The 22,717-nt window shown below is 39.3% G+C and overlaps 2 protein-coding genes and 1 long non-coding RNA gene across 7 annotated transcripts; 2 read left to right on the top strand and 1 right to left on the bottom strand.

Annotated features, from left to right (window-relative positions):
• The first annotated feature begins 358 nt into the window (after positions 1–358).
• Positions 359–16,300, top strand: si:dkey-159a18.1 (sortilin). Its single transcript, XM_039791981.1, is given in 22 exon segments — positions 359–976; positions 1,409–1,471; positions 1,856–1,932; positions 2,031–2,127; positions 3,571–3,738; positions 3,933–4,006; positions 4,263–4,309; positions 5,958–6,094; positions 6,211–6,263; positions 6,265–6,292; positions 7,555–7,615; positions 8,585–8,737; positions 9,432–9,529; positions 9,646–9,745; positions 9,888–10,062; positions 10,181–10,374; positions 11,037–11,229; positions 12,437–12,553; positions 12,640–12,784; positions 12,936–13,042; positions 13,957–14,074; positions 14,199–16,300. Coding segments are annotated over 22 exon segments (2,478 nt in total). The 5' UTR covers positions 359–718; the 3' UTR covers positions 14,214–16,300.
• Positions 5,148–18,067, bottom strand: LOC120553495. Its single transcript, XR_005638173.1, has 3 exons — positions 17,909–18,067; positions 8,564–8,655; positions 5,148–6,077 (listed from the first exon to the last, which is right to left on the bottom strand). It is a non-coding gene; the product is annotated as an uncharacterized LOC120553495 (long non-coding RNA).
• fam3c (FAM3 metabolism regulating signaling molecule C) lies at positions 16,425–22,665 on the top strand. 5 transcript variants are annotated; one of them, XM_039791983.1, is made up of 10 exons: positions 16,425–16,528; positions 17,046–17,096; positions 17,198–17,302; positions 17,602–17,628; positions 17,964–18,087; positions 20,229–20,287; positions 20,691–20,741; positions 20,826–20,910; positions 21,055–21,181; positions 21,883–22,665. In XM_039791983.1, the coding sequence occupies exons 2-10, from the start codon at positions 17,081–17,083 to the stop codon at positions 21,970–21,972; spliced, it is 684 nt and encodes a 227-aa protein (XP_039647917.1). In that variant the 5' UTR covers positions 16,425–16,528; positions 17,046–17,080; the 3' UTR covers positions 21,973–22,665. The 5 variants fall into 5 exon arrangements, with proteins under 5 accessions (XP_039647917.1, XP_039647921.1, XP_039647919.1 ...); XM_039791987.1 differs by having other exon boundaries at positions 16,429–16,528; positions 17,967–18,087; XM_039791985.1 differs by having other exon boundaries at positions 16,439–16,543; positions 16,998–17,096.
• Positions 22,666–22,717: the final 52 nt, after the last annotated feature.

Below are 22,717 nucleotides of genomic sequence, written 5' to 3'. Positions count from 1 at the left end.
ATAGCTCGAACACTGAATACAAACAAAGCACAAAGGATGAAAAAGCGTCCTTATCACTCCAAAATAACAACCTCTGGCAGCGGCAAAAAGCTGGGAAAATCTGGGAAAACCTCATCCTGTCACACAGGCATTGATTAAAAAGCTATTATTACCGTACTGCAGGAATAATCATTTTGTTGTGCGTAAAAGCGCAAATCCTATCCTGAGGCACCTGGCTGAGAGACAGCCAGCTGCGTGAATACATGACGTCCTCTTGCGTTCAGTTGTGTCAACTACAAATACAACCAGGAAGAAAACTTTCTCTGTGATGCTGCATTTACTCCTCCACCCCACCCCCACCTCTCTCTCTTGTATGTAACATACGAACGCATCACACATTTACCTCTCACAAAGAGTCACACTGATTTCCACATTTTCCTTTTTTGCACTGGTGTGCAAATGGACACAAGATGCTTTCCCATCAAATACACTTGACATGTAAATCCTCCACCAGCAGGTGTTTCTGCCCGCATCCCCGCATCCAGGTGACAGAAACACCTGCTGGTGGAGGACGCACCACTTCACACAGCACTTTTTAGGTTAAGGACCCGGCCGTCCAAGCACGTCCCACCCCCACTTGCTTTTGAAGCGCAACACTAATAACCAAGTCAGTATTGCCAGGCACCTCGGTCTCTGGTACTCTTATTTTTAGTGAGATCCCCTTACTTTAGCATCGGATATGATCTGGAGACTTGTGGTCCTCGGTGGGGTGTGCGTCCTTCTTCTGGGTGCTGAAGGCAGCAGCCGCGGGGGGAGGACGGTGACTTTCCACCGGCCTCAGCAGGATGAGAGCCAGGGCCAAGCGCGCGCACGACCCAGGAGGGATATGAGCAGCTCCTCCGGCACCCCAAGGCCTTTTCACGGTCCTCCCTTCACCTCCTGCCGGACCCCCCTCACCCCCGTCGAGCACAAGGTTCTGGATGACAATACGTATGAGGTGAGGTGTGATTGAGTTATGAGACAAGATTTAGTGAAGCAATGTCCATCAGTCACGTAATCTATAGGATCTGCAGCTTTAAGTTTTATTAAGCATGAAAAATGCATTTCAGAACACAGATAAACTTGTTTCTAAGTGATATTTGTCTTGCGTATGTGCTTTTTCAGGATATTAAAGGTAAGATTTGTCTTAGGTGAAACTGTATTAGAAATAAGTGGAACTATGACACCAAAATAATTATAAGCATGATACTAAACGCAAACTGTGCAAACTGATGATCTACTGTGGTTATCATTGAACATTCTTATCAGTCCATTAACCTTTTGGCAAGCACAGGAAATGAAAATTGCGTATTATAGGATTTAGTTTTGTTGTTTAACTTTAGAGGTAACGCTGTCATATGTGTGAGTATCTCTTCTCTCTTTCTCCTAGACAGGGTTTAACGGTGATGATGGCTCCCATGTAATTCTCACATGGGTGGGCGATGGTACAGGGGTGAGTATCTTAGTATTACAGTACCACAATGTCAGATCACTCTCATTAACACAACATGCTGTAATCATCAGTCTCTTTTGAAATATAGAAACATTAGACTTCATACTGTTCATCTAATCTGTGGCACTGTATGCAGTTTCTTTATTCCAAAATATTGTACTTATTTGTTTTTTAGCCTACCATTATTTAAAAAATAGAGTCTACATACATATATTTAATTTTTTAATTTTAATTTTTTTTAAACAGTCTAACTGAAGCTCGCTCATGCTTAGACATTTAAAAAAGCAGGTCATACTTCAGTTGAAATGATAACTTAATAAATCTTCATAAATAACTATATTTTCTTTTTGGTCAAACTTTTAACCATATTGCTGCATTCCCTAGGTTGTCCTGGTGCTGTCAACATTTAGTGCTCCAATAGATACTTTCCTAGAAGGCGGCTCCTCAAGACTTTATCGAAGGTGAGTTAGTATCTGATATAATAGAGGAACTAACATGAGCAGCACACCCTAAAAAGAACTTAAACACACAGTAAAATCTTGTCTTTCTTTCCTCTCAGCACGGATTATGCAAAATCCTTCCATGACATTTCCCATCGGATCAACAACACCTTCATAAGGGAGGAGTTTGGAGTCAGTGTTGGACCAGGGAGTTCTGTAAGTCAACAGCGGGGCACCCACTGTGTAGCATGTGTAGTGAGTGAGCAGTTTAGAGTTTCAGTTGGGGAACTGTGTTGCCACTCGGTCAGTATGTGAAGTATGTGATGTTGCCTCACAAAAAGTGTGAAGACATCTTGCACGCTGTCTAATCATTTTGTGCCACATCTTCAAACCATTCTGTCAAACCACTGTTTTTGCTCTTGTCCTCACAGGGTTGTGGGCTGACATCAAATGTTCAAAAATACACCCACAGTAATGCATTGATGCGTAGACATTTGGGACCTAGCAGCACTGTCATTAAACAAAATCTTGAAACAGAGCTGAGCAAGATCAAGCTCAGGATAAGCAGGGGGAGCAGTGTATGTTTTTTTTTTGTTTGCTTTTTATACATAATTTCAACTTGCTCATCATGACATTAAGATAATTTGTGAACTAGGGGGGGTTTGAGATACAATTGTTTGGTTTAAGCGGAGTTCAAACATGTAAAAAGACACTTTCTCTGAGATGCAGGCTTTTTTTTTTACTCAGGAATTCTTTTTTTTGAATTTTTGCAAATCAAAATATGCATTAGTAAGAATTGTGATTTTTAGGTTTGCTTCTTTTTAACTTATGTTCAGTAAATGGGGGGAAAAAATCGATACAGCATAGTATCGCGATATTTTCTGTGTCAATACTTTATCGATATAGCCTGGAAATCCAGACCCAAATCTGAAAGACTAAGGATCTGGCAACGAATAATGAAAACAGCCCAATTCGAGGAGCGGCACCAAGCATGAATTTGAAAATCTCACTGCACGCAATTGGATAACACAACGACCAATCACAACAATACACAGGATGACGTATCCAGAGCTTAGCTACCAGCGGCGCTAACTGGTAGATTAAACTGTCGTCATCTGTTTAGCTCGCCTCTGGCCCACCTATATCAGATACACCAATGTGATTGGTGCAGCTCGCCTACAAGGGCATAGTTAATGAGCATCATTGCTCGATGCCAGAGTGACTCGTTGAGCAAACTCAAATTGTGCTCTTGCGAGAACTCTGGATTTCCAGGGTAGTATCGATACACAAATGCCAGGAAACGATCTATTATGATATACTCCATGTGTTGGTCAGTTTGTCTGCTTTACAATCCCATTTCGCAGCAATAAAATTGAAGAAGTGAGATGAAAAAACAGATAAATATATCTTTTTAGATAAAAAAAAGTTTCCTTTTGGGGACATCATTTTTAATTTGGGAAAAATTTGAAGTTGGAAAAAAGGTAATAAATTGCAATATATTGCAGAATATTGCAATATGTTTAAAATCCCAATAATATCGTATCGTGACATAAGTCTCGTGATGATATCATATCGTGAGGCCTCTGGTGCTTCCCACCCCTAGTAAACGCTCATCAACTTTGCATCTCACGTCTGCTTTTAATTTATTAAAACTGACAGGTGATACTGACAGCAGACGTACCGGTGGTGAACAACCCAGGCGGGGTCATCTTCACCTCCACGGATGCCGGTGCAACCTTTAAGTACATCCAACTGCCCTTCCACCTGGCCCAGCCAATCACGTACCACTTCCTCAACCCTGACTACCTTGTGGCCCTCAGCATTGATGTGAGTCGCACTGCTTTAAATGTTTCTCTTACTTTTTTATTTGAATTCACAAGCTCACAGTGGTCTCCCTTACCCTGTTTAATATTCTTGGATAAAACAAACACACATTCCCACACATAATACGTAGCGTTATGCACATACACATCAAGCACAAACCTTGAAAGTAAAGGTAAACATTCCTTCCTGACTTGCAGGGCAGTCTGTGGCTCTCCCTGGACTTTGGCGCTAAGTGGACAAAAGTTCACGATGGAGTGCATTCTTTCTCATGGTGAGCATAAACAGGAAACAAAACCACACACTGAGTGTCTAAAAGAAATCACGTTAGATGAATGTATTTTGTAAAGCTGTCTGCCAGTATATTTACAATTGGTATTTCAATGTTTTGAATGCCTGTATATGATATAATATGCAGTGTGTGTTTTTCTGGAGAAGAAATGTAATCTGTGAAAACAGTTCATGTAGAAATTGTTGTGACATTTTTTTTTGTGGCGTTTGTGAAATTTTTGACTTCCTCTTTCCATTAGGGGGGCCGGCATTAATTTGTTTTTTAGCTACAGTCGAACAGACACAGGTAAGAAGCTATATGAAATGCACTTACCGTACATGATACCAAAAGCTTAAAAAAGTTGTCTACAGAGTATAAAAAAGTCACCAGTTATAAGTGTTCACCTTGCAAAACAAACATTCGGAGTTATCTGACATTAAAGTGCAATCAAATCTAATCTAAAAAAAAGGAAACACTATTGTATGGTTGTTTGCTGTTCACTTTAGAGCTTCATTGCCCCAAGAGGAAATCCTTCCTGCAGTAAGCCAACATTAAAACAATGTATGGAAGTGTGTATGTAGTATTTTTTTTTGTATTTTATTTTATTGATTTATTTGACAGGGACCATGCATATTTATGAACATAGTTGTATAAAAACACCATGTAAATATGCCAGAATTAGTTAAAGTAACTACTTTCCATCTGCAGTCCCTAGGCAGGTAACATAAGACTAACAAAGACAACCAGCAGTCATACAGCGCTCATTAACTACATTACATTAAAAGGTAAACATTGTAGTGACATAAACAAAACAAACAAACAAAACAAAACAAAAATGCTTGATGCACAATACATGACAAAGACATTATTCTTCCACCTCTACACTGCATTCGATCCGCCAGTGAAAGCACATGATCAAAGAAATGTGTGACTGCTAAAAATGAGTGCATCTCTGGTTTTCTAGAAGCCACTGTTTTAAACGAGTTTTAAAAGTGTTGAATGTGGGACACTCTCTTATTATGAGGGGCAAACTATTCCAGAGTTTACCTCCTATTATTGACAATACATTTTGTCCAAAAGTGGTGTGCCCTAAATGGTATAACACAGTCCCCCTTTTACAGAGGCATCGTACTTCCTCCGCTTTCAAGTCTCCGAATGAAGTCACGCAGCGGAGGGGGGGGCAAGATCATGTAACACTTTATATATCAAACACGCATACCTAAAATGTTTAAAATTTTCAAAACTAAAAAATGTATGTCTCTGTAAGATATCGCAATGGTGAAATGACAATGCCTTTTTATCGTAAGTTTTTATGGCTTTCTTAAATAGAGATTCAATACTTTTAAGAGTAGTTACACTAGTTAGTGACCAGTTAATAAAACAATATTCAATATGTGAAAGGATCATAGTATAAAGAAACAACTTGGCAGAATTGTTATCAAGAAATGCCCTAACTTGTTTAAAATTCTGCAAGTTAAATTTAACTTTATTTACCACCCTTTTCACATGACTTTTGAACGTTAGGGTGGAGTCATACATGACCCCAAGATACTTGAATTCATTAACAATATCAAGCTCCTGTCCTCTGACAGTAACAGTGTGATTGCTGTATCACACGATATTAAATACAATAAAAAAAGGCAATTTGACAAAAAATGACAAAAGATAAGAATAAGAATAAAATATTATTACAACATTTTATGGTATATTTGAATAAAGCAAATTCATTTTACTTGGAATAAATGAAAATTTCATCTCAAACAAGAGGATGGTCTGGATTGACTAACATGGATTTTGCTTTCCATCCACACTCCATCTTACAATCAAGATTTTAAAATTTTTTTAGTTTTTAAGCTAAAATTGAAAACTGAAAATTGAATTAAAGCAAAGGGAAAACCAATAAATTAGAGTCCTGAGTATTCCTGTCACCAAGTCTTGCTTTTTGTCACCACAGTTTATGCAGATGAGAGGGGGGATTTAGTGCTGAAGAGGACAAAGGATCTGGGGCAGACCTTCACAACAATCCACGAGGACATCTACAGTTTTGGCTACATCGGTGCCTTTCTCTTCTTCTCTGTGATGGAAGATTCGGTAAGACGTGTGAATACAAAGCATCTTCTTTGCACGCATGTAGTCAAATCACACTAATGCATCGAAATGATAAAGTCAAGCAATAATAACACAGTGATGCATGATTCTGCTCCCAGAGATCCCCTCGTGTCATGTATTTTTCATCGGACCAAGGAGAGACCTTCAGCCGAGCTGCTCCCCTCCGCCTCCACCGAGCAGGTGAGAAAGCTGTTTAACCCTTGTGTTGCAAATTTGACCTGTTTTCAATGTTTTTTAAATCAGAAATATGGGTTTATTTCAAACAAATTGCCCAAAAATAACATGGATGCATGGATGTACGTTGTATGGAACCCATACAACATTATTCACAGGTAAAATGAATGATTACTCTCATTGCATTTTGGGTGTTTTATTCAATTTTATAGCATTTGAAAAAAAGAAATTGAATGGTTTCAAAACAGTATCCTCACTAAACTTTGACATAAACCAGTCTGTAATTCACTCAGCATCCTCTGATCTTAACTCTTGGTAAAAAAAAATCATAATTTCTGCTTTGTTTAAACTAAAAAATGTGTTATAATATCATATAAATGAGGTCTATTAACTAAAAAAAGTGTTGAAATAAGTGACAAATACGTTGTAAAAAGCGCCAAAAATTCAATTTTGACCCGAAGGACAACAAGTTCATGGTCGACAGGAAGACAACACAAGGGTTAAGTAAAGCATTTGGTTCACTACAACTATTGTCTTATTTTTGTAGTTTTGTCCATCATTTCTATTGGTTATGGTAACAAAAATAAAAACCAAGTTGCAATCTTTTCATTGTCTTATTTAGGGCTTGGTATCGAACCACACTGCTTGTTTGGTATTGATAAAGCACAGAGTATCAAAAACTGTCAAGTACCTAAAGTTGGCATTGCTTGTGTACTCCTTTGATCAGATAGATCCTACTTTTTAATCAAAATGTTGCCATTTTAGACTATTTTATTAAGGCAAGGTTTTTCTGCGGCTGCTATAAAGCATCTTTTATTATTTAACAACTTTTTGTTCTTTGGTAGCTTTTGTATCGGCAGTAGTATCCAAATATTTCCAACGATAACCTGCCATACCACAGGATGGAAATGTTCAGATGTTAATGTAATTATGCCCTTTGTCACACGTTTCTCTCCCACTTTCAGTCTGACTTGGTCCCTTAGACAAACACATTGTTTTTATCCCTGGTTGTTTTTTGGTTTGCCTTAAGTTAAACTATTGATGGCAACATTTCCTATTTCAACACCAACTGAAGGAACTTCTTTTCTGGCGAAACACCAACCCACATACACACATTGTTGACAGCACAAACACACTCTATCTCACGACGATTAAACTTGCGTGCATGTCATGGCAAAGATTAAATTAGTCATTGCATTTGTTTGTTTTTATTGCAATTCCAGATTTTTTTCACCCACATCTCACTCAATATATATGTGTGTTTGCAGTTCTACTCCATCCTGGATGGAGATGAAGATATGCTTTTCATGCATGTGGACAACCCAGGAGGTAACAGACAAAAACACACGCACGAACGCTCTGTCCATATTTTCTAATCAGAAGACACACATACACACATGTGAGAAAACTACCTTAAAAACATACTTGACACATATTCACAAATATGCCCATGTTGTGAAGACAGCATGACAGTATTCATAGGTCTCTCAGCCCCTTTTGTTGTAATGGAAAAGCTCAACGGTAAAAAAGGACGGACTGGTTTCACGAGTTCTTGGTATTGCTGACAAATCATTCCATCATACCGAGAGTACATGCAAGTCCAGCTGCACATTCTTTCTTCCTTTGTCTTTCTCCCTCCCCTCTGCGTATCTCTTTCTCATTCAGGTTTCTTTCTGTTTCCTCTCACGTTATTACTATTTTTTCTCCCTGGCCAGTGCTCCAGTTAGTACTGTATGGGTTAGGTGATGAGACTTTTGTACTGCTAAGATAAATAGGGGAGATATGGGGGTAGAGGGGCTTTATCTTTTGTTTGGCTAGAGGGAGGGAGATTTAGTTTACACTGCAAAAGCTGACAAACATATCTTGGGACCAGGGTGTAACACAAGCATGCACACACACACACACACACACACACACACACATCACACTCACACACACACACACACACACACACAACACACACACACACACACACACACACACACACACACACACACACACACACACACACACCACGTCCATCCCCTCCCTCAGCTGAACTTGTCCTTCATGACTTGAAGCTCAAACATGAATAAAGGTGCATTTGCTGACATATCTGTATCTATATGTGTGTGTGAGAGAGAAAGAGCTTCACACAGCAAAAATAAAATTGATGATGACTTTTTGTTATTATGCTGATGTTGAAAGGTTTGTGCCAGCGTGGCATAACTTGTCCCCAGGTGCTGAATCTCTTTGACGGTGATTCACATCTTAATTATCACATCACTAAATCCTCACCTTTCTTCTGTTTCAATACAGACACCTTCTTTGGAACCATGTACACATCAGATGACCGCGGCATCCTGTTCTCCAAATCACTGGAGCGCCACCTGTTTGACGGGCAGAGGAAGAGCGATTTCACCAACATAACATCACTGAGAGGAGTCTACCTCACTAATAAACTAGACAAGGGTAGGGTTCTTGTGTGTAATTTGAGCACTTTTGGCAAATTTTCTACCAATGCAATTAGTGTATTAGTATTTAATTATTGCTTTTATTTTGTATTTTGTCTGAAAACTATTAAAAACACATTATAGTGCCACATTGTTGCACTGGGTGACATGTCCCTTCATTATGATGAGCATTGGCATTGGTAGTTTATTTCAAGTCAATCCCACATACACCCTTCTGCTGCCATAAATACTCAGTAGAGCACCAAATGTGTATTAATCCACCGCTGAAAATAGTCCCCAATAAATGCACCTATACTCAAGTTTGAGTCTAAAATCCACAGTGGACAGCTGTTTTAGAAAATTACTGAGCCTTTTTTTTTTTTTTATGAAACTATTTGCAAGACATTTTTAAAGATTTACACATTGTTGGTTTCCGTCTTCTAATGTAATTTTATGACAATGAAAAATAGAAAAATGCCAGGCTTACAGTATCCTTTAACTCTGTGTAGGTAAGAAAAGCGAGGTGTCCATGACAGATTGATGAAACATCAACTGATATATGCATCTATGAATCTTTTTAACTACATTCCTTACATTCAAAACGGCTTGTCTTTATATATACACACAGCTAATCTGTCAACCAGCCATTTTGTTTACGTTTTCAGTTTGATAAAACACTGTAAGTATGACTTTAATGATGCGCTTTGTTGCAGATGGCCGTATAAGATCCGTCATTTCCTTTAATAGAGGTGGGGCGTGGAGGCAACTTAACAAACCTGACAATGTGGAATGTGGCGAGCAAGTGAAGAATGTATGTTATATGTAGAAAAATCTCATCCCAGTCTGTATGTGCATATTAACATTATACTCACTACTACAAGGTAGTCAGTGTTAACTAATACTTCATACGTGTGTGTTTTTCAACAGTGCAACCTTCATATTCATGGAGAACACAGTCGCAAAAACAGCATCATTCCCATGCTGGCTCTGTCTGAGCCAACTGCAATTGGTCTGGTTATCGCTCATGGTAAATGAACAGCAATGTACCCATATCTACTTTTGATACACAGAACAAATGATGTCCAAGTTGGGATATATACTGTACTGTACTTAAATCTAATGTAATGATGATTTAAAGATGTATCTAGGTGATCTCCTCTCTTCTCAAGGTACTGTGGGTGACTCTCTGTCATCGTCGCAGCACCCAGATGTGTTTGTCTCCTCGGACGGAGGTTATAACTGGAGGGGGACACTGAGGGGTCCTCACCACTACAGCATATTGGACTCTGGGGGTCTCATTGTGGCTGTGGAGGCCCAGCATGAAGGACAAGTCAAGACTATCAAGTACTGAGCAGATATTTTTTACTTCATGCACGATTGAACAATAGTAGTATTTGGCAATGGAGGGCAGCATGTTCTTATATTCTTCTACTCTACTTTTGCTCCCATTTCTCATCACCAGGTTCTCTACAGATGAAGGCCAGTGCTGGAAGTCCTACAACTTCACCCTGCAGCCTTTCTTCTTTGCAGGCCTGGCATCCGAACCGGGGACCAAGGCCATGAACGTTAGCGTGTGGGGCTTCCGGCCTGAGGAGGACGGCCAGCCCATGTGGGTGGCCGTCACCATTGATTTCCAGAGCCTCATTACAAGAGAGTGTGAGTCAAGATGCTACAATATAATGCTGTCTACTACCATGTGTATTCTTCCCCCGTGTTCACCATGCTTTCAATTCAATTCAATTTTATTTTATTTATCAAATCACAACAGGAGTTATCTCCGGACACTTTACATATAGAGTAGGTCTAGACCACACAATAAAGACCCAACATTCCCCCGTGGACCACATGGTATGCTCTAATTCTCCTTCTATATAAATTGCAGTACAGTAGCATAACATGTCATGTCACTCAGTAAAAAACATGTTTTCAGTTATTGGCTGTTTTCTGTTGTGTAGGGTTAGATAGTTAAAGATTTACAAATGTGTCTTATTTTCTATCAGTGGTTATGATTAAACAAAAGCGAAAACAAATGCTATGATAGAGAAAAAAACTGTAAAACTGCATTGGATAATTCTATTTGACACTCACATGGGGATTCCCGCGTACCGCCTACCCTGCCAAGACCTCTTGCCACCCGTTTATCACCCCGTGTAAAATTTTCTAGATCCGCCACTGATTGGTGAACCGATTGGAAAACCACTAGAGGTGTTTCCTGGTCACATACAACTTGATATTTATCAACTTCTTTTTGTTTCACTTTAACCGGCAAAATTCAAATGATTGTCTGTGACAGTTGTAATGTTCATATAATTTATCAGGTAATGACCAGGACTATGAAGAGTGGTTGGCCCATGCTACAGTTGGAGGGGACTTGGAGAGAGAGGGCTGTCTCTTGGGTGTCAGAGAGACATACAGGAGGCTAAAGAAACAATCTTTGTGCAGAAACGGGCGAGGCTTTGTGGTGAGCAAGAAGCAAAGCCCCTGCCTGTGCACCAGAGAAGATTACTTATGGTACGTCGAACACTGAATCCTAAATTGTAAAACCTGACCTTTGAGACCATTTGATCAGAACTTAAAAGGTCCAGTGTGTAACGTTTTTAGTTGTTCATTATCAAAATCTGTGTTGCCCGTTCACAAACTTGTCCTTTTTCATGAATATTTACCACCACCGTCAATTCCAAGTATTCCTTTTGGCTTGAAATTTTACATTTGCATTCGCATGATCTGGGGTAGACGCTCCATATCCATGCGCCATCTTGAAATACGTTAGCCGGTAAGGGACATACAGGACATACTGCTCCGCCTTTTGCGTTTTCGCTGTCACGTGATAAACTCCCAGGTGCTGCTAACGCTGCTAATGAGTATGGTAGCTTCCCGGCCCCTGGCAAGTTTGAAGAAGAAAACATGGAGGACCACACGTATTCAAAATCCAAATTTCAGGAACAGCAGTCTTCTTCTTCGCCCAGAAAAAGAAAAAGGATATTGAAAAGAGCAAGAGACCGGCTTTTTGAAGCATGAAGGCTACCGTAGCTGTAATAAGTACTTTGAACTGTGGGGTGTGAGAGAGTTGATTGCGATATATGATCTCAACGCTAGATGGGAGAAATTCCTACACGTTGGACCTTTGAGCTTGTATGGGAACATGTTTCGGAGCTGTAGAAGAAAAAGTTCTCTCCGGTCCAATTCAGTGGCTGGTTCAGATGTGAAACCACTGCGCAGTGGAGAAAGAATTTCACAAGAAGCCGTAGGATCTCTCAGGTTTTTTTACAAAGTTACAGGAAGCAACAGAATAACAAAAAGCTGAGAAGACATTTGCTCAGAAAACTATCTGAGTAGATTTGGGTCTATATCCAATACCGTCTGCTCAAACTACTGAAAAACTGTCCTTTGTTTAAATGAAGTATGAACTCCGCTGGAGCTCGCTCCGGCTCTAAACAAAAGGTCTCACTCACAGTGACCAATGTAAAATGCCTCTTTTTTTTAACACTAAGCTAGACAAAAGGCAGACAGACTTAATTAATTCAGGAGACACTAGAAGTTTGTTGATCAGAGAAAATAATAGGAACATTATCAGTGAGCAGGAAAGAGGATATAAGGATACAATTAATGAACTAAAATTAATGATGAAAGGTAATTCATTTTCTTCTACAGTGCCAACAACTAAGACAGCATGGAGAATATTCCCTTGTGAAGCCCTAACCTCTGTCCTTTTCAACAGCGACTACGGTTACTATCGCCATGTGAACACCTCCGAGTGTGTGAGACAACCCAGCGCTGCAAATAAAACCTTGGAGCTCTGTCTGAATGGAGAGGAGGATGAGCTGCTGACAGCCGGGTAATAATGGTCGCCCCTTTTAAAAAAAGAAAAATGAAGAGACACACTTCCTCTGCATGCTCAGACACTTCTGACTGTGTTTGTAGGTACCGTAAGATCCCGAGCGATCGGTGTGAGGGGGGATTCAGCCCTCAGCTCGCAGTGCAGACAGTCATCAACCCCTGTGGTGTTAAAACCAGCCCTGGCCCACCTGCCAGATCCTCGTCTCCAGTCACACACTTTGACACACCGGTCAGTAGATGTGTTGCTCTAATGTGTGTGTGTGTGTGTGTGTGTGTGTGTGTGTGTGTGTGTGTGTGTGTGTGTGTGTGTGTGTGTGTGTGTACCTTCAGTTGTTCATGAAGTTTTTAGGAATCTAACAGCTGTTGTGTGTATTTTCCAGCGAGAGAGGCTGGTGTTGATCCTGGTGTGTGCAGGAGCAGGAGTCATTGTCCTGATAGCGATTGTTTCAGCCGTCTTTGCTGTCAAGAGGGTGGTATACAGAAACAGGTGAGCTACACACTATAGGGCTGGGTATTGTTAAAAAAAACGTTGATACCGGTACTGATACCAATGCCAATACCGTGACTTCAATACCGGTTCCTGAGCGATACTTTTTTCAATACCAATTTTATGAAATCCATTTTAATTAGCGCTGTCAGTTAAACGCGTTATTAACGGCGTTAACGGAAACCCATTTTAATGGCGTGCGTTTTTATCGCAAGATTAACGGTCTTTTTTTAGCCTAGCAAACTCTGTAGTTTAACATTAGAAAAACTACAACACCACACCGGATCTAGCCAGACCAGAAACCCAAACAACAGGCACGCCGCACACACCTGTTTGGGTTTGCGAGCCGGCCAAAGAGTAGTAGGCTAACGTTAGGTTTTGAGTGGATGGCGAGCTCGAGACGCCGAAATGGAGGCCAATAAGATTCTGAATGGAAAGTTTACTTTTAAAAAGTTGCCAAATGGTTCCATTGACAAGACCAAAGTGATCTGTGTGTTTTGTCGTTGTGAACTGAGCTATCATCGCAGCACGTCCAGTCTGAAATACCACTTGATGGCCAAGCACACAGCTGATGCGAATTCTCCGCCCCCTTGTCAAAGCCAGGCGACAAAAGCACAAAGCGAGCTGATCCACTTTGTTGATAAGAGCATTAAAATGAGAAAAAATACTGGGACAAAAATAAATCAAGGGACATTTAGAATATATAAAAATGTGTGATTAATTGCGAGTTAACGATGACATTAATGCGATTACCACAGACCCATTACCCAAATCCCCCACCCCCAGTACAATCAGTATAATAACCCACACTCAAAATCATCTCTCTTCAATCTCATGTCCTTTTAATGAAGTGTTTTTATACTTTATGCACCCAAGAGTAGCTGACCAGGCTGGTTTAATATATCCCTTTACAGGGCACCCGTGTATCGTTTCTCAAACCTCCAGATTCTGGATGAAACTAATGGCATCCCAGCTGATCTTGAAAGCGCCACCAGCAGCAATGGCACGGCCTGCCTGCAGGACTCAGATGATGTAAGAGTTATTATAGCTTGTATCATTTTATTACATTTCAAAATGTTGTTTTGAGCTCAAAACCTGTTTTAGATGGCGTGATTTCCCTATACATACTAATACTGTTGTGTTCTTATTTTGCCAGGATCTTATTAAGTGACACATGACTCATTTCTGTGGCTATAATGAGTATTCAAGATTGAGACCAGTTGTGCTGAAAAAGACTGCCAAAGGCATTTTGATGAACTTATTCTTGATATTTTGATGGGAGCACCCTTTGTGGCAAGTTTTGAGTATCTGAAAAGCTTGAGAAAATCTTAATTTATTGAGCGTGCTTAATTTCATTGCTTCACTTTGCTCGATTGCTCTTTGATTTGTATAGTTTTTTTTTTACTCTGTGTTGCATCACCTTTGTACTTGATCATCTGATCAATCAATTCATTAAAAAGAGTGCTGACAGGGCCATTGCTAGAGGGGACTGTGAGGTGCCATATAGACGCACCACATTTGGACAAACTTTGCTGTCAGTAAAGGGAAATAAATATTGGAATATCCCATCACGTGCAATAAGGGAGTGCCCTACATATTCCACGTTTAAGACTCATTTTAAATAATGGCTTAAAGCAAACCAGAACTGTGATCACTTTTAACTTCACATGTTGCATAATGTCTGTTGTCCTCTACTATTTGTGTATTGTATACCTGCATCTATATATTGTTGCTTGTAATGTTCTGATTTTGTTACCCGTTTACGGACTATGGATGTAAATTAGCATTCTTGCTAACTCCGGCAAGTTTAGGCCTACATCTTGTATTTTATACTGATGTTCATTAACAACGATCAAATAAGAAAAAAAGAAAAGAGAATTTTTTTTTTTTTTTAAATAATGTGAAAACAGGCAAACAATAAAAAACAAACAAATATAATAGGGTATATGGTATATATGTATAATAAACATCTCTAACTAACTGTCCATGAGAGGACACTGGGGGCGCTGTAACGTCTTCCATCTGTTTCGAAGTGAACAGAAAAGAAGAAAAAGGAGCAAGTCGGTGTAACGGAAACAAAGATCAGACATTAACAGGATGTCTCACTCGTATAAAACCTGCCCACTCTTGCAGAGTGAAAGAAAAATGCAGAGAGATGGCTTATAAACTAGGCCTAGGCTACATGCAATATTTGGCCACGAGACCACTATTTATTCCATTCTTATATCAAAACCGTGATTTTCAAAAGACCAAGTAGAAGTAAAACTATTGCTAAACGTAGGCCTAATGTTAGTGATTACCATAACACAACCAGGCTATGTATTATGGTAATCGCTAACATTACCTACTGTTGAATTTGCAGGACTTGATCTTGATTTCCCATGTTGGTGTGTTGCAATTTGCAATTATCAAATCTCACATGCTAATTTAAAGTGTAGATCAAATACTTTTTTATGTGCTTTAAACATAAAGGGACCATTGCTAAATACCAAATAAGTATAACCATATCCCCCTATGCAGAGAAATAGGCTACACTTTAAAATTCTAAATATATAAGCCTATCAATTCAAAAGATACTAAATAAAACGAAATTTCACCATATGTATTTGTCAAGAAAATGTCATGTTTTTATAATTGGCTTCTTCATTCAGAATAATGTTGGGGGTGTGAGCCCTGTTACATACTTCCCCTCATATCTTAGACTCTCTTTCTCGGGCCCCCTCTTTTCTCCAGCACAGGGAGTGTTATCTTCACACAACACCCGCCAGGGTCGAGGCCTGTGCTGTGTCTCGTCTTCATTTGCTCTCACGCGAAGCGGTACATTCTGCTCCTGTTTCACTTGTTATTATTACTCAATGTATTTTGCTCGAGGCCACTGTGACCCTAACCATCTTATATTTATGGATTAAGCTAAATAAGCATATACAAAAACACACTTGGTCTCTTATGGAAACCTTTTACATTCTTATTATATGTATCTGCAAATATTAAGAAAATTATTCTACAATAAATACATCAAAAATATCCAACATGGATTTATTGTGGAGAACAAAGAGAGTAATAATGTTATTGGTAACATATTATGCAAATGCAATAACAAATACAAAACTACAACACTAACTTTAAAAAAAAATAATGAAATAACCTCTAATCTCTTTAGACTCGTACATGTGTTGTTTTAGTTTATTTTTGCTCTATTATAATTGTATTAATGATGTGGTCATTGTGAACTTGATATTTCATAGATTAGCTTTTTAAACGACGTTTTCATAACTTGCTCTTCTGCTTTGTGGCCACTAAAACAACTCAATCCCACTGTACAGGTCTGGCTGCTTGTTGGTCTTTGTTTTTTTCGACAGAGTGGAGCATCCTGCCGTCTCTTCGCCCTCTAACCATCTCAGCTCAGCTGTCATTACACGAATGTTGTCAGTGTAGGGCTTCGGGAATCAGACCGAGGGTTTCGTGGTTACCGTGGCAATTGAACAGGTAACGTTAAGCAAGGTGTGGGCATTCATCCAAAATATAATTTTTTTAACGTTACTTCCAAATTAATATTACAATTGCAATTCCCGATTGAGTTATTTCGGTGTCAGTCAGATAGCAAACGTGGGCAGAGATGAGGAAGCTACACAGCCAAAGAGCCATCGTAACGTCAGGTTTAACTTAAATGCTAAACCGTTCGCGCTAAGTTAGCTTTTCAAAATGTAGCTTCCACGCTATGTAACGTCACAGTATGAAACAGTCAGCTAACACTGAGAAAGTGCATCATGACAACCTTGCTAGTGCATTGTAATTACTTATTCAGATAAGCTAAAGTGACTTCAAAATACGCAACTAGCTAGCTAGCTATCTTTCTGTGGCATTAGCATTATCTTATTTCGACTATTAGCAGGCAGCGTACCGTCGTCAGCTAAAGTTAACGTCACTCCATTGCTATTATGCCTTTCTCCCGTAGACCGCGGAGCCACATCGTTCAAATTGACAAATTGTTTTAACACCACAGGTTGTTAGTTGTGGTTCAACTGGCTGGAGGCGAAGATGGTCAGGGCTGGCGGTAAGTGCGTCCCCATTTAAAATATATACAGTAACGTTGTACCCAATAATAACGTTATAACACCTAAAATATCCTAAATGCTATCTATCTACCTTTTTCAGGTGTTTTGAAGTTTGCAGCGCTTATCTTTGCATTCCTCCTAGCAGTCTTTCTGGCTTTTCAGCTGCTAGAGATCAACCTCGACTTCAAACTGAGCAGTGTGATTTGTGAGTAACATTTCTTGCAAGATGAAACTCATCACAATGTCAGTCAGATATTGGCCTAAGCAGCAGCTGTACAAAGGGAGTGGTCGAGTATCAGTTGTTAAGGAACAATGAACCTATTCAATCAGTTATTGTGTGAGAGTATGTAGATTGTGTTTGCATTACAGGAACTAAATACATTACGCTAGGGTTAGGGTTATGTGTTTACGGAAGGGATTTTACCCACAGAGCTGCATTTAAATGACTACCATTGAGGTGTCTACGGGAACTACGTTAAACATCTACTCTTTTCTGCTTTTCAGCAAGATCTATGCCAGTGAATGAAGGCTGTAAGTGTGCTTAAATTATTATTATAATTTTTCTCAACGACTGATACCGTTGATACATTTTACATACATTGATACACCTTTTTTTTAATTATTATTATTATTATTATAATTATTATTATTATTATTATTATTATTATTATTATTATTATTATCTTTCTATACCAGTTAACACAAGAATGGTATTTAGAGTGTAAATACATTCCTTTTGGTAGAGTTTACGTTGCCTTTTGTTCTGTGTCTGCGTTTGTGGATAGGCTTATGTAATCGGACCACCTGTTACCTGATATTGTGCTACCTGGTTCTTGTTGTGTAAATGGAGTTTTCTCTCTTCACAGCAGCAAAGCCAGTCAGGTACAAGTGTGGGCTGTCCAAGTCATGTCCTCTTGGACACTTTGCCTTCAAGATGACGAGTGGCGCGGCCAGTGTGGTGGGGCCCAGAATCTGTCTGGAGGACAAATTGTAAGTGAAGTGACATCGTAAAACCTTTAACACAGGAGCACATATTACTGCGTGCACGGTCACGGCTTGTATCATGTTGACACGCTGACACTTTTGTTGTCATTACTTAGAATTTCTCATGGGGGCAACAGAAACGCATTACAGCTTTAAATAGATGAAGCATAACATGTAAACAGAACTCTTTAAAACAGTATAGCTCATTTTTGTAGTCTTCACAAATGCATGGTTGTCATAGTAACTAATCAAGACATTCATAATGCTATTTTCTTTGAGCTGGATTTCATAGCTCAGCAGCAGTCACCTTCACTTTAAAATACAACAGATGCCTTCTGTGGTTAAACTGCAGATTGTAGTTCTGAAATCGATTCATTGATAAGTCAGTTGACAGAGGATTAATCATGTATTTAAAATCATTTATTAAGCAACATTTTAAAGATTTACTGCTTTTCTCTGTTTTTTAAAACTATGAATTGAATATCTGGGCTGTGGACTGTTGGTCAGACAGAACAAGACATTTTTAAATATTTCATGGATTAAATTATTATTCGCTTAATGGCAAAACAACAACATCCGCATGCAGGCAAAAAAACTTAAACTCGTAAATAAATGAATTGATAATGACATTACTCATTAGTTGCAGCCGCAGCCGATTCCGTGTGCTTTGTGACAAGTTTCAACATTGCAGCAGCTCAGCTGAAACAAAAAAACCTCCTTTCTGTCTTGTTTCATAAAACGTGGCAAAATGACAAGTCACACCACACACCACAAGTCCAGGGAACTGCTGTCCTGTCAAACATATGTCCATTGGGTAACACTTAGAGCTGGGCGATATGGAGAAAATCCAATATCACGATATTTATGACCAAATACATCAATGTCGATATTGTGGCCATATTGTAGGGTTGACTATTGGTGCTTTCCCAAAATATTAACACAATGAGAGTTTTGATAAATGAACACCAATGATGTGGATACAATGACTTAAGTGAGTAAAGACAAACAATAAAACAGCTAGTAAGTCTGGTAAGTTCAGAAAATGACATCACTTTACTGTAAGGCAGCCTTTAAAACCAGGAAAAGACGATAATACGATATCCAAAATTTAAGACGATATCCAGCCTCATATATCGATGTTGATATAATAATCGATATATTGCCCAACCCTAATAACACTGTACTTTAAGTCCTCCTGTTTAGGATTTATAAGCAGTATATAAAAAAAACCAACAACTTAAAGTTGCGCTTTCATGTGGCTCTTTGTAGTTTGGCTTATTTAAAGCTAATGTACTTACTTCTTAGCCTCGTGAGACCGTCCTGATCTCACGAGCTCCAGTTTTCCACTCGCAGATCAGTCTGGCATCTTGAGATAGAGAAAATTTGGAGCTGTTCGCCAAACGACCGGGCCAATCAGCGTTGGTTTTGAGGCGGGTTTAGGTGGTGATAGACAGATGGTTTATCCAATCAGCTAACCAGTATTTTCAGTCAGCGGTAGCCCTAATTCTGTTAGCTGCTTGCTAATGCTTTTTTCTCTTAGATCCTTCTTTTGGAATATGGACCGGGAACCTGAAAGGGTGCCTTTTATTCGTAAAGTCTTGTTACACAAACGGCAAATATCCTTTACCGACTACTTTATGTTGCTTGCTTGCTGAGCTAATGAGCTATGCTTTGCCTGCAGCAGCAGGGGCTTGTAGTTGTATTTTCATACGCTTCGTTGATCTGATTGGCTGATTTGGCCGTCTATCACCAACATAGGTGATATACAGATGGTTTATCCAATCAGCTAACCAGTATTTTCGCCCCTTCCCAAAAGTTCTCCAACGGAAAGTTCCCAGATGGATATGCCAAGCAAATGCGAAGCAATCCATCTGGCGGAGTCAGGTTACTTACTTCTTGCTGTCCGGAGTTTTTACCTTCACGGTTGAAAGCACTTAATTGGAAGTCGCTTTGAATAAAAGTGTCAGCTAATTGACATGTAATGTAATGGAAACATTTAATAAATGGTTTATAAACACACCATATTGTTGTTGTTGCCCTCCACGACTATACAACGTCAACAGGAAGTGTTTTGTCCTCGAGTCATTAAGATGTACACGTGAAAATATCCACGTGTGATCTATTCCCATTGTCCTCCTTTGTTTTAGACTAATGAGCGGTGTGAAGAACAACGTGGGGAGAGGAATCAACATTGCCCTGGTTGATGGTAACGTTATCTGCTCCAGTTCCACACCTTGAAGTCAGTTTGATAAATCGGCAAGCCACTGCTGATAGCGCTACAATACTGCAGCAGTGTTGCAGTCAAAGTGCTACGATGAATGTAGCCATTTAAAAGTCGTACGCCTTTGTACTGCATTTAGGTTCTACTTCAAGATTCACATTTTGTATTATTTCATATCATGTACCTCAAACAACGGTTTGACCGCCCTGCCTTTTGGTAAACCTATAACAAACGGCAATGAACCACCACCAAGATTGTGTACTTGTGTGTAACAAAAGTTCTGTATGCGGTTGTCAATTCATTAATGGCAATAAAAGCTCTAAATCTCCTCTGTTTTATGTAACATTAGATTCAAAGTGGTTTTAAATTGGATATTTCTCCCCCACAGGGAGAACAGGGGATGCTATTAAGACTGAGTTTTTTGATATGTGGGCAGGAGGTGAGTATATTTCAGAATCTTTCTTTTAGACATTTAATACATACATACGGATACCTTGTGCTAACCATGTGCAACCTTGTGTAGATGTGGCTCCCTTCATTAAATTCCTGAAGGAAATTGATGAAGGGACAGTCGTGATGATGGCGTCATTTGATGATCCCTCAACAAAGTAAGGACTCCCCACAATATCCCCTTCCTTACCGATACGGTTTAGATTCTCCCGATTAATGCAAATTGCTTTAGTCATCTCTAATATTGGCTGTGTCGCTGCAGGTGTGGCCATGAAATAATATCTGTCTTCTTTGTTCTGTAGACTCAATGATGAAGCCAGGAAGCTAATTGCTGATCTGGGTAGCTCAGCTGTCAGTAATTTGGGTTTCCGCGATAACTGGATCTTTGTCGGAGGGAAAGGCATCAAGACCAAGAGTCCGTTTGAGCAGGTAACATGGCCGACACACGATTACATCTACGTACTCTCTTAAATAAAGTATTACACAGTGTGTAAGCAACAGCAACAACAGTAACCTAGTCCTTATACAACTCAAAATATTTAAATAGAAGGGGAAAATTTTTTCCCAAAAATAAATAAAATATCAGTGTTCACCCCAACAACTGAAATAAAGAGCTCCCCATCAAATTTACTTTAAGATCTCCTGCAACTTAAATCAAGTGTTTTTTTTTCCAACAGCATTCAATCATTCTGCATTTGATTGTCCTCCATACTCAGGAAGGGAAAGGGGTTTAAAAAGGTGTGTTGTGCTTTGGTCTAAAAGTCAGGGAATTCAGACAGAAAATAGCCCTGTGTTAAAACATCGTAGGGGGGCTGTGTTGGTTTACATCCCATTCTTTTGGCAATAATGGAATTACTGCGTCTGAGGACAAAAAGTGTAACCTTTAAGCCACACAACACCGTCATTCATCATACACTAAACAGCCCAACCCTGTTCCTGTCACTTGTTGAGCAGTGTGATCTATTCCTTCTGTCTGTCCTAACCTTTTCATCTGTTCAATTCACAAGAATGGCACTCCTTGCCTCTTGGGCCTGTCTGAACTGGATACTCTACCCATTGCATTATAAAGACAATGCGGGCTATGTGATAAACCCAGTGTGTGTGTGTCTGTTTTGTGTTTACCTCCTCAGCATATAAAGAACAGTGCAGACACTAACAAATTTGAGGGATGGCCCGAGGTGTTGGAGATGGAAGGCTGCGTGCCTCAGAGGCAGGACTGAGAAGCGTCATTTTTTACAGCTCTCAAGCATGTTATTTTACCGACCAGAACCAAATCTCTCCAGAAGATATTAGAAGAAAAGAGAAGCCACTGTGCCCTGAGCAGGAACGTGAAACTTGGACCTTCTCCCTCTCACTTCTTCTGTTTGGATACCATTATGTAGATGCCCATTGGGGCTTGTTGGGAAGTAGTAGAGTATACTGATTAAAGGGGGCTTACCTTTGATTATTGGCATACTGTCTCGCTTTCCATCGGTGAGGCTCACAGACTTAGCAGTGATAGAGCGTTGCATTATTGAACTGTTGCTGATGGGAATGGATGTCATAGCCCAGATTCTTTGGGGGGGGGGGCTAAGTTTCCATTACCTGCTACCTGCCTTAATCTCATGATCGAATTCCTGGTTTTTAACCAACATGATCTTGTGATTCCTTTTTTATTCTTTCAGAGTTGCGTTTATTTAAAAAAACAAACAAAAAAAAACTACTTTGTATTAACAGGGTTTGAAGATGCTTCTTGTCATGAAATTATAACCAAATGTACCAAATTCACTGTGAAATTTGTAAATATTTGTTTTTAGGGGAGGATTTCAAAGATCCTTATTTAATGAGCATTGTAATAATTATATAATTTCTTAAAATAAATGATATTGTTAGTGATGTGTGAGTGGATTAAAAGTGTTTTATTTCTAGCAGTTCTAAGTAGTTATTCCTTTTTGCTAATGAGTTGTACTGCTATGTTTTTTTAAA

The sequence above is a fragment of the Perca fluviatilis genome, chromosome 23, assembly GCF_010015445.1.
Source record: "Perca fluviatilis chromosome 23, GENO_Pfluv_1.0, whole genome shotgun sequence".
Classification (NCBI taxonomy): Eukaryota; Metazoa; Chordata; class Actinopteri; order Perciformes; family Percidae; genus Perca; species Perca fluviatilis.
This window is presented reverse-complemented; position numbering and strand designations above follow the sequence as displayed.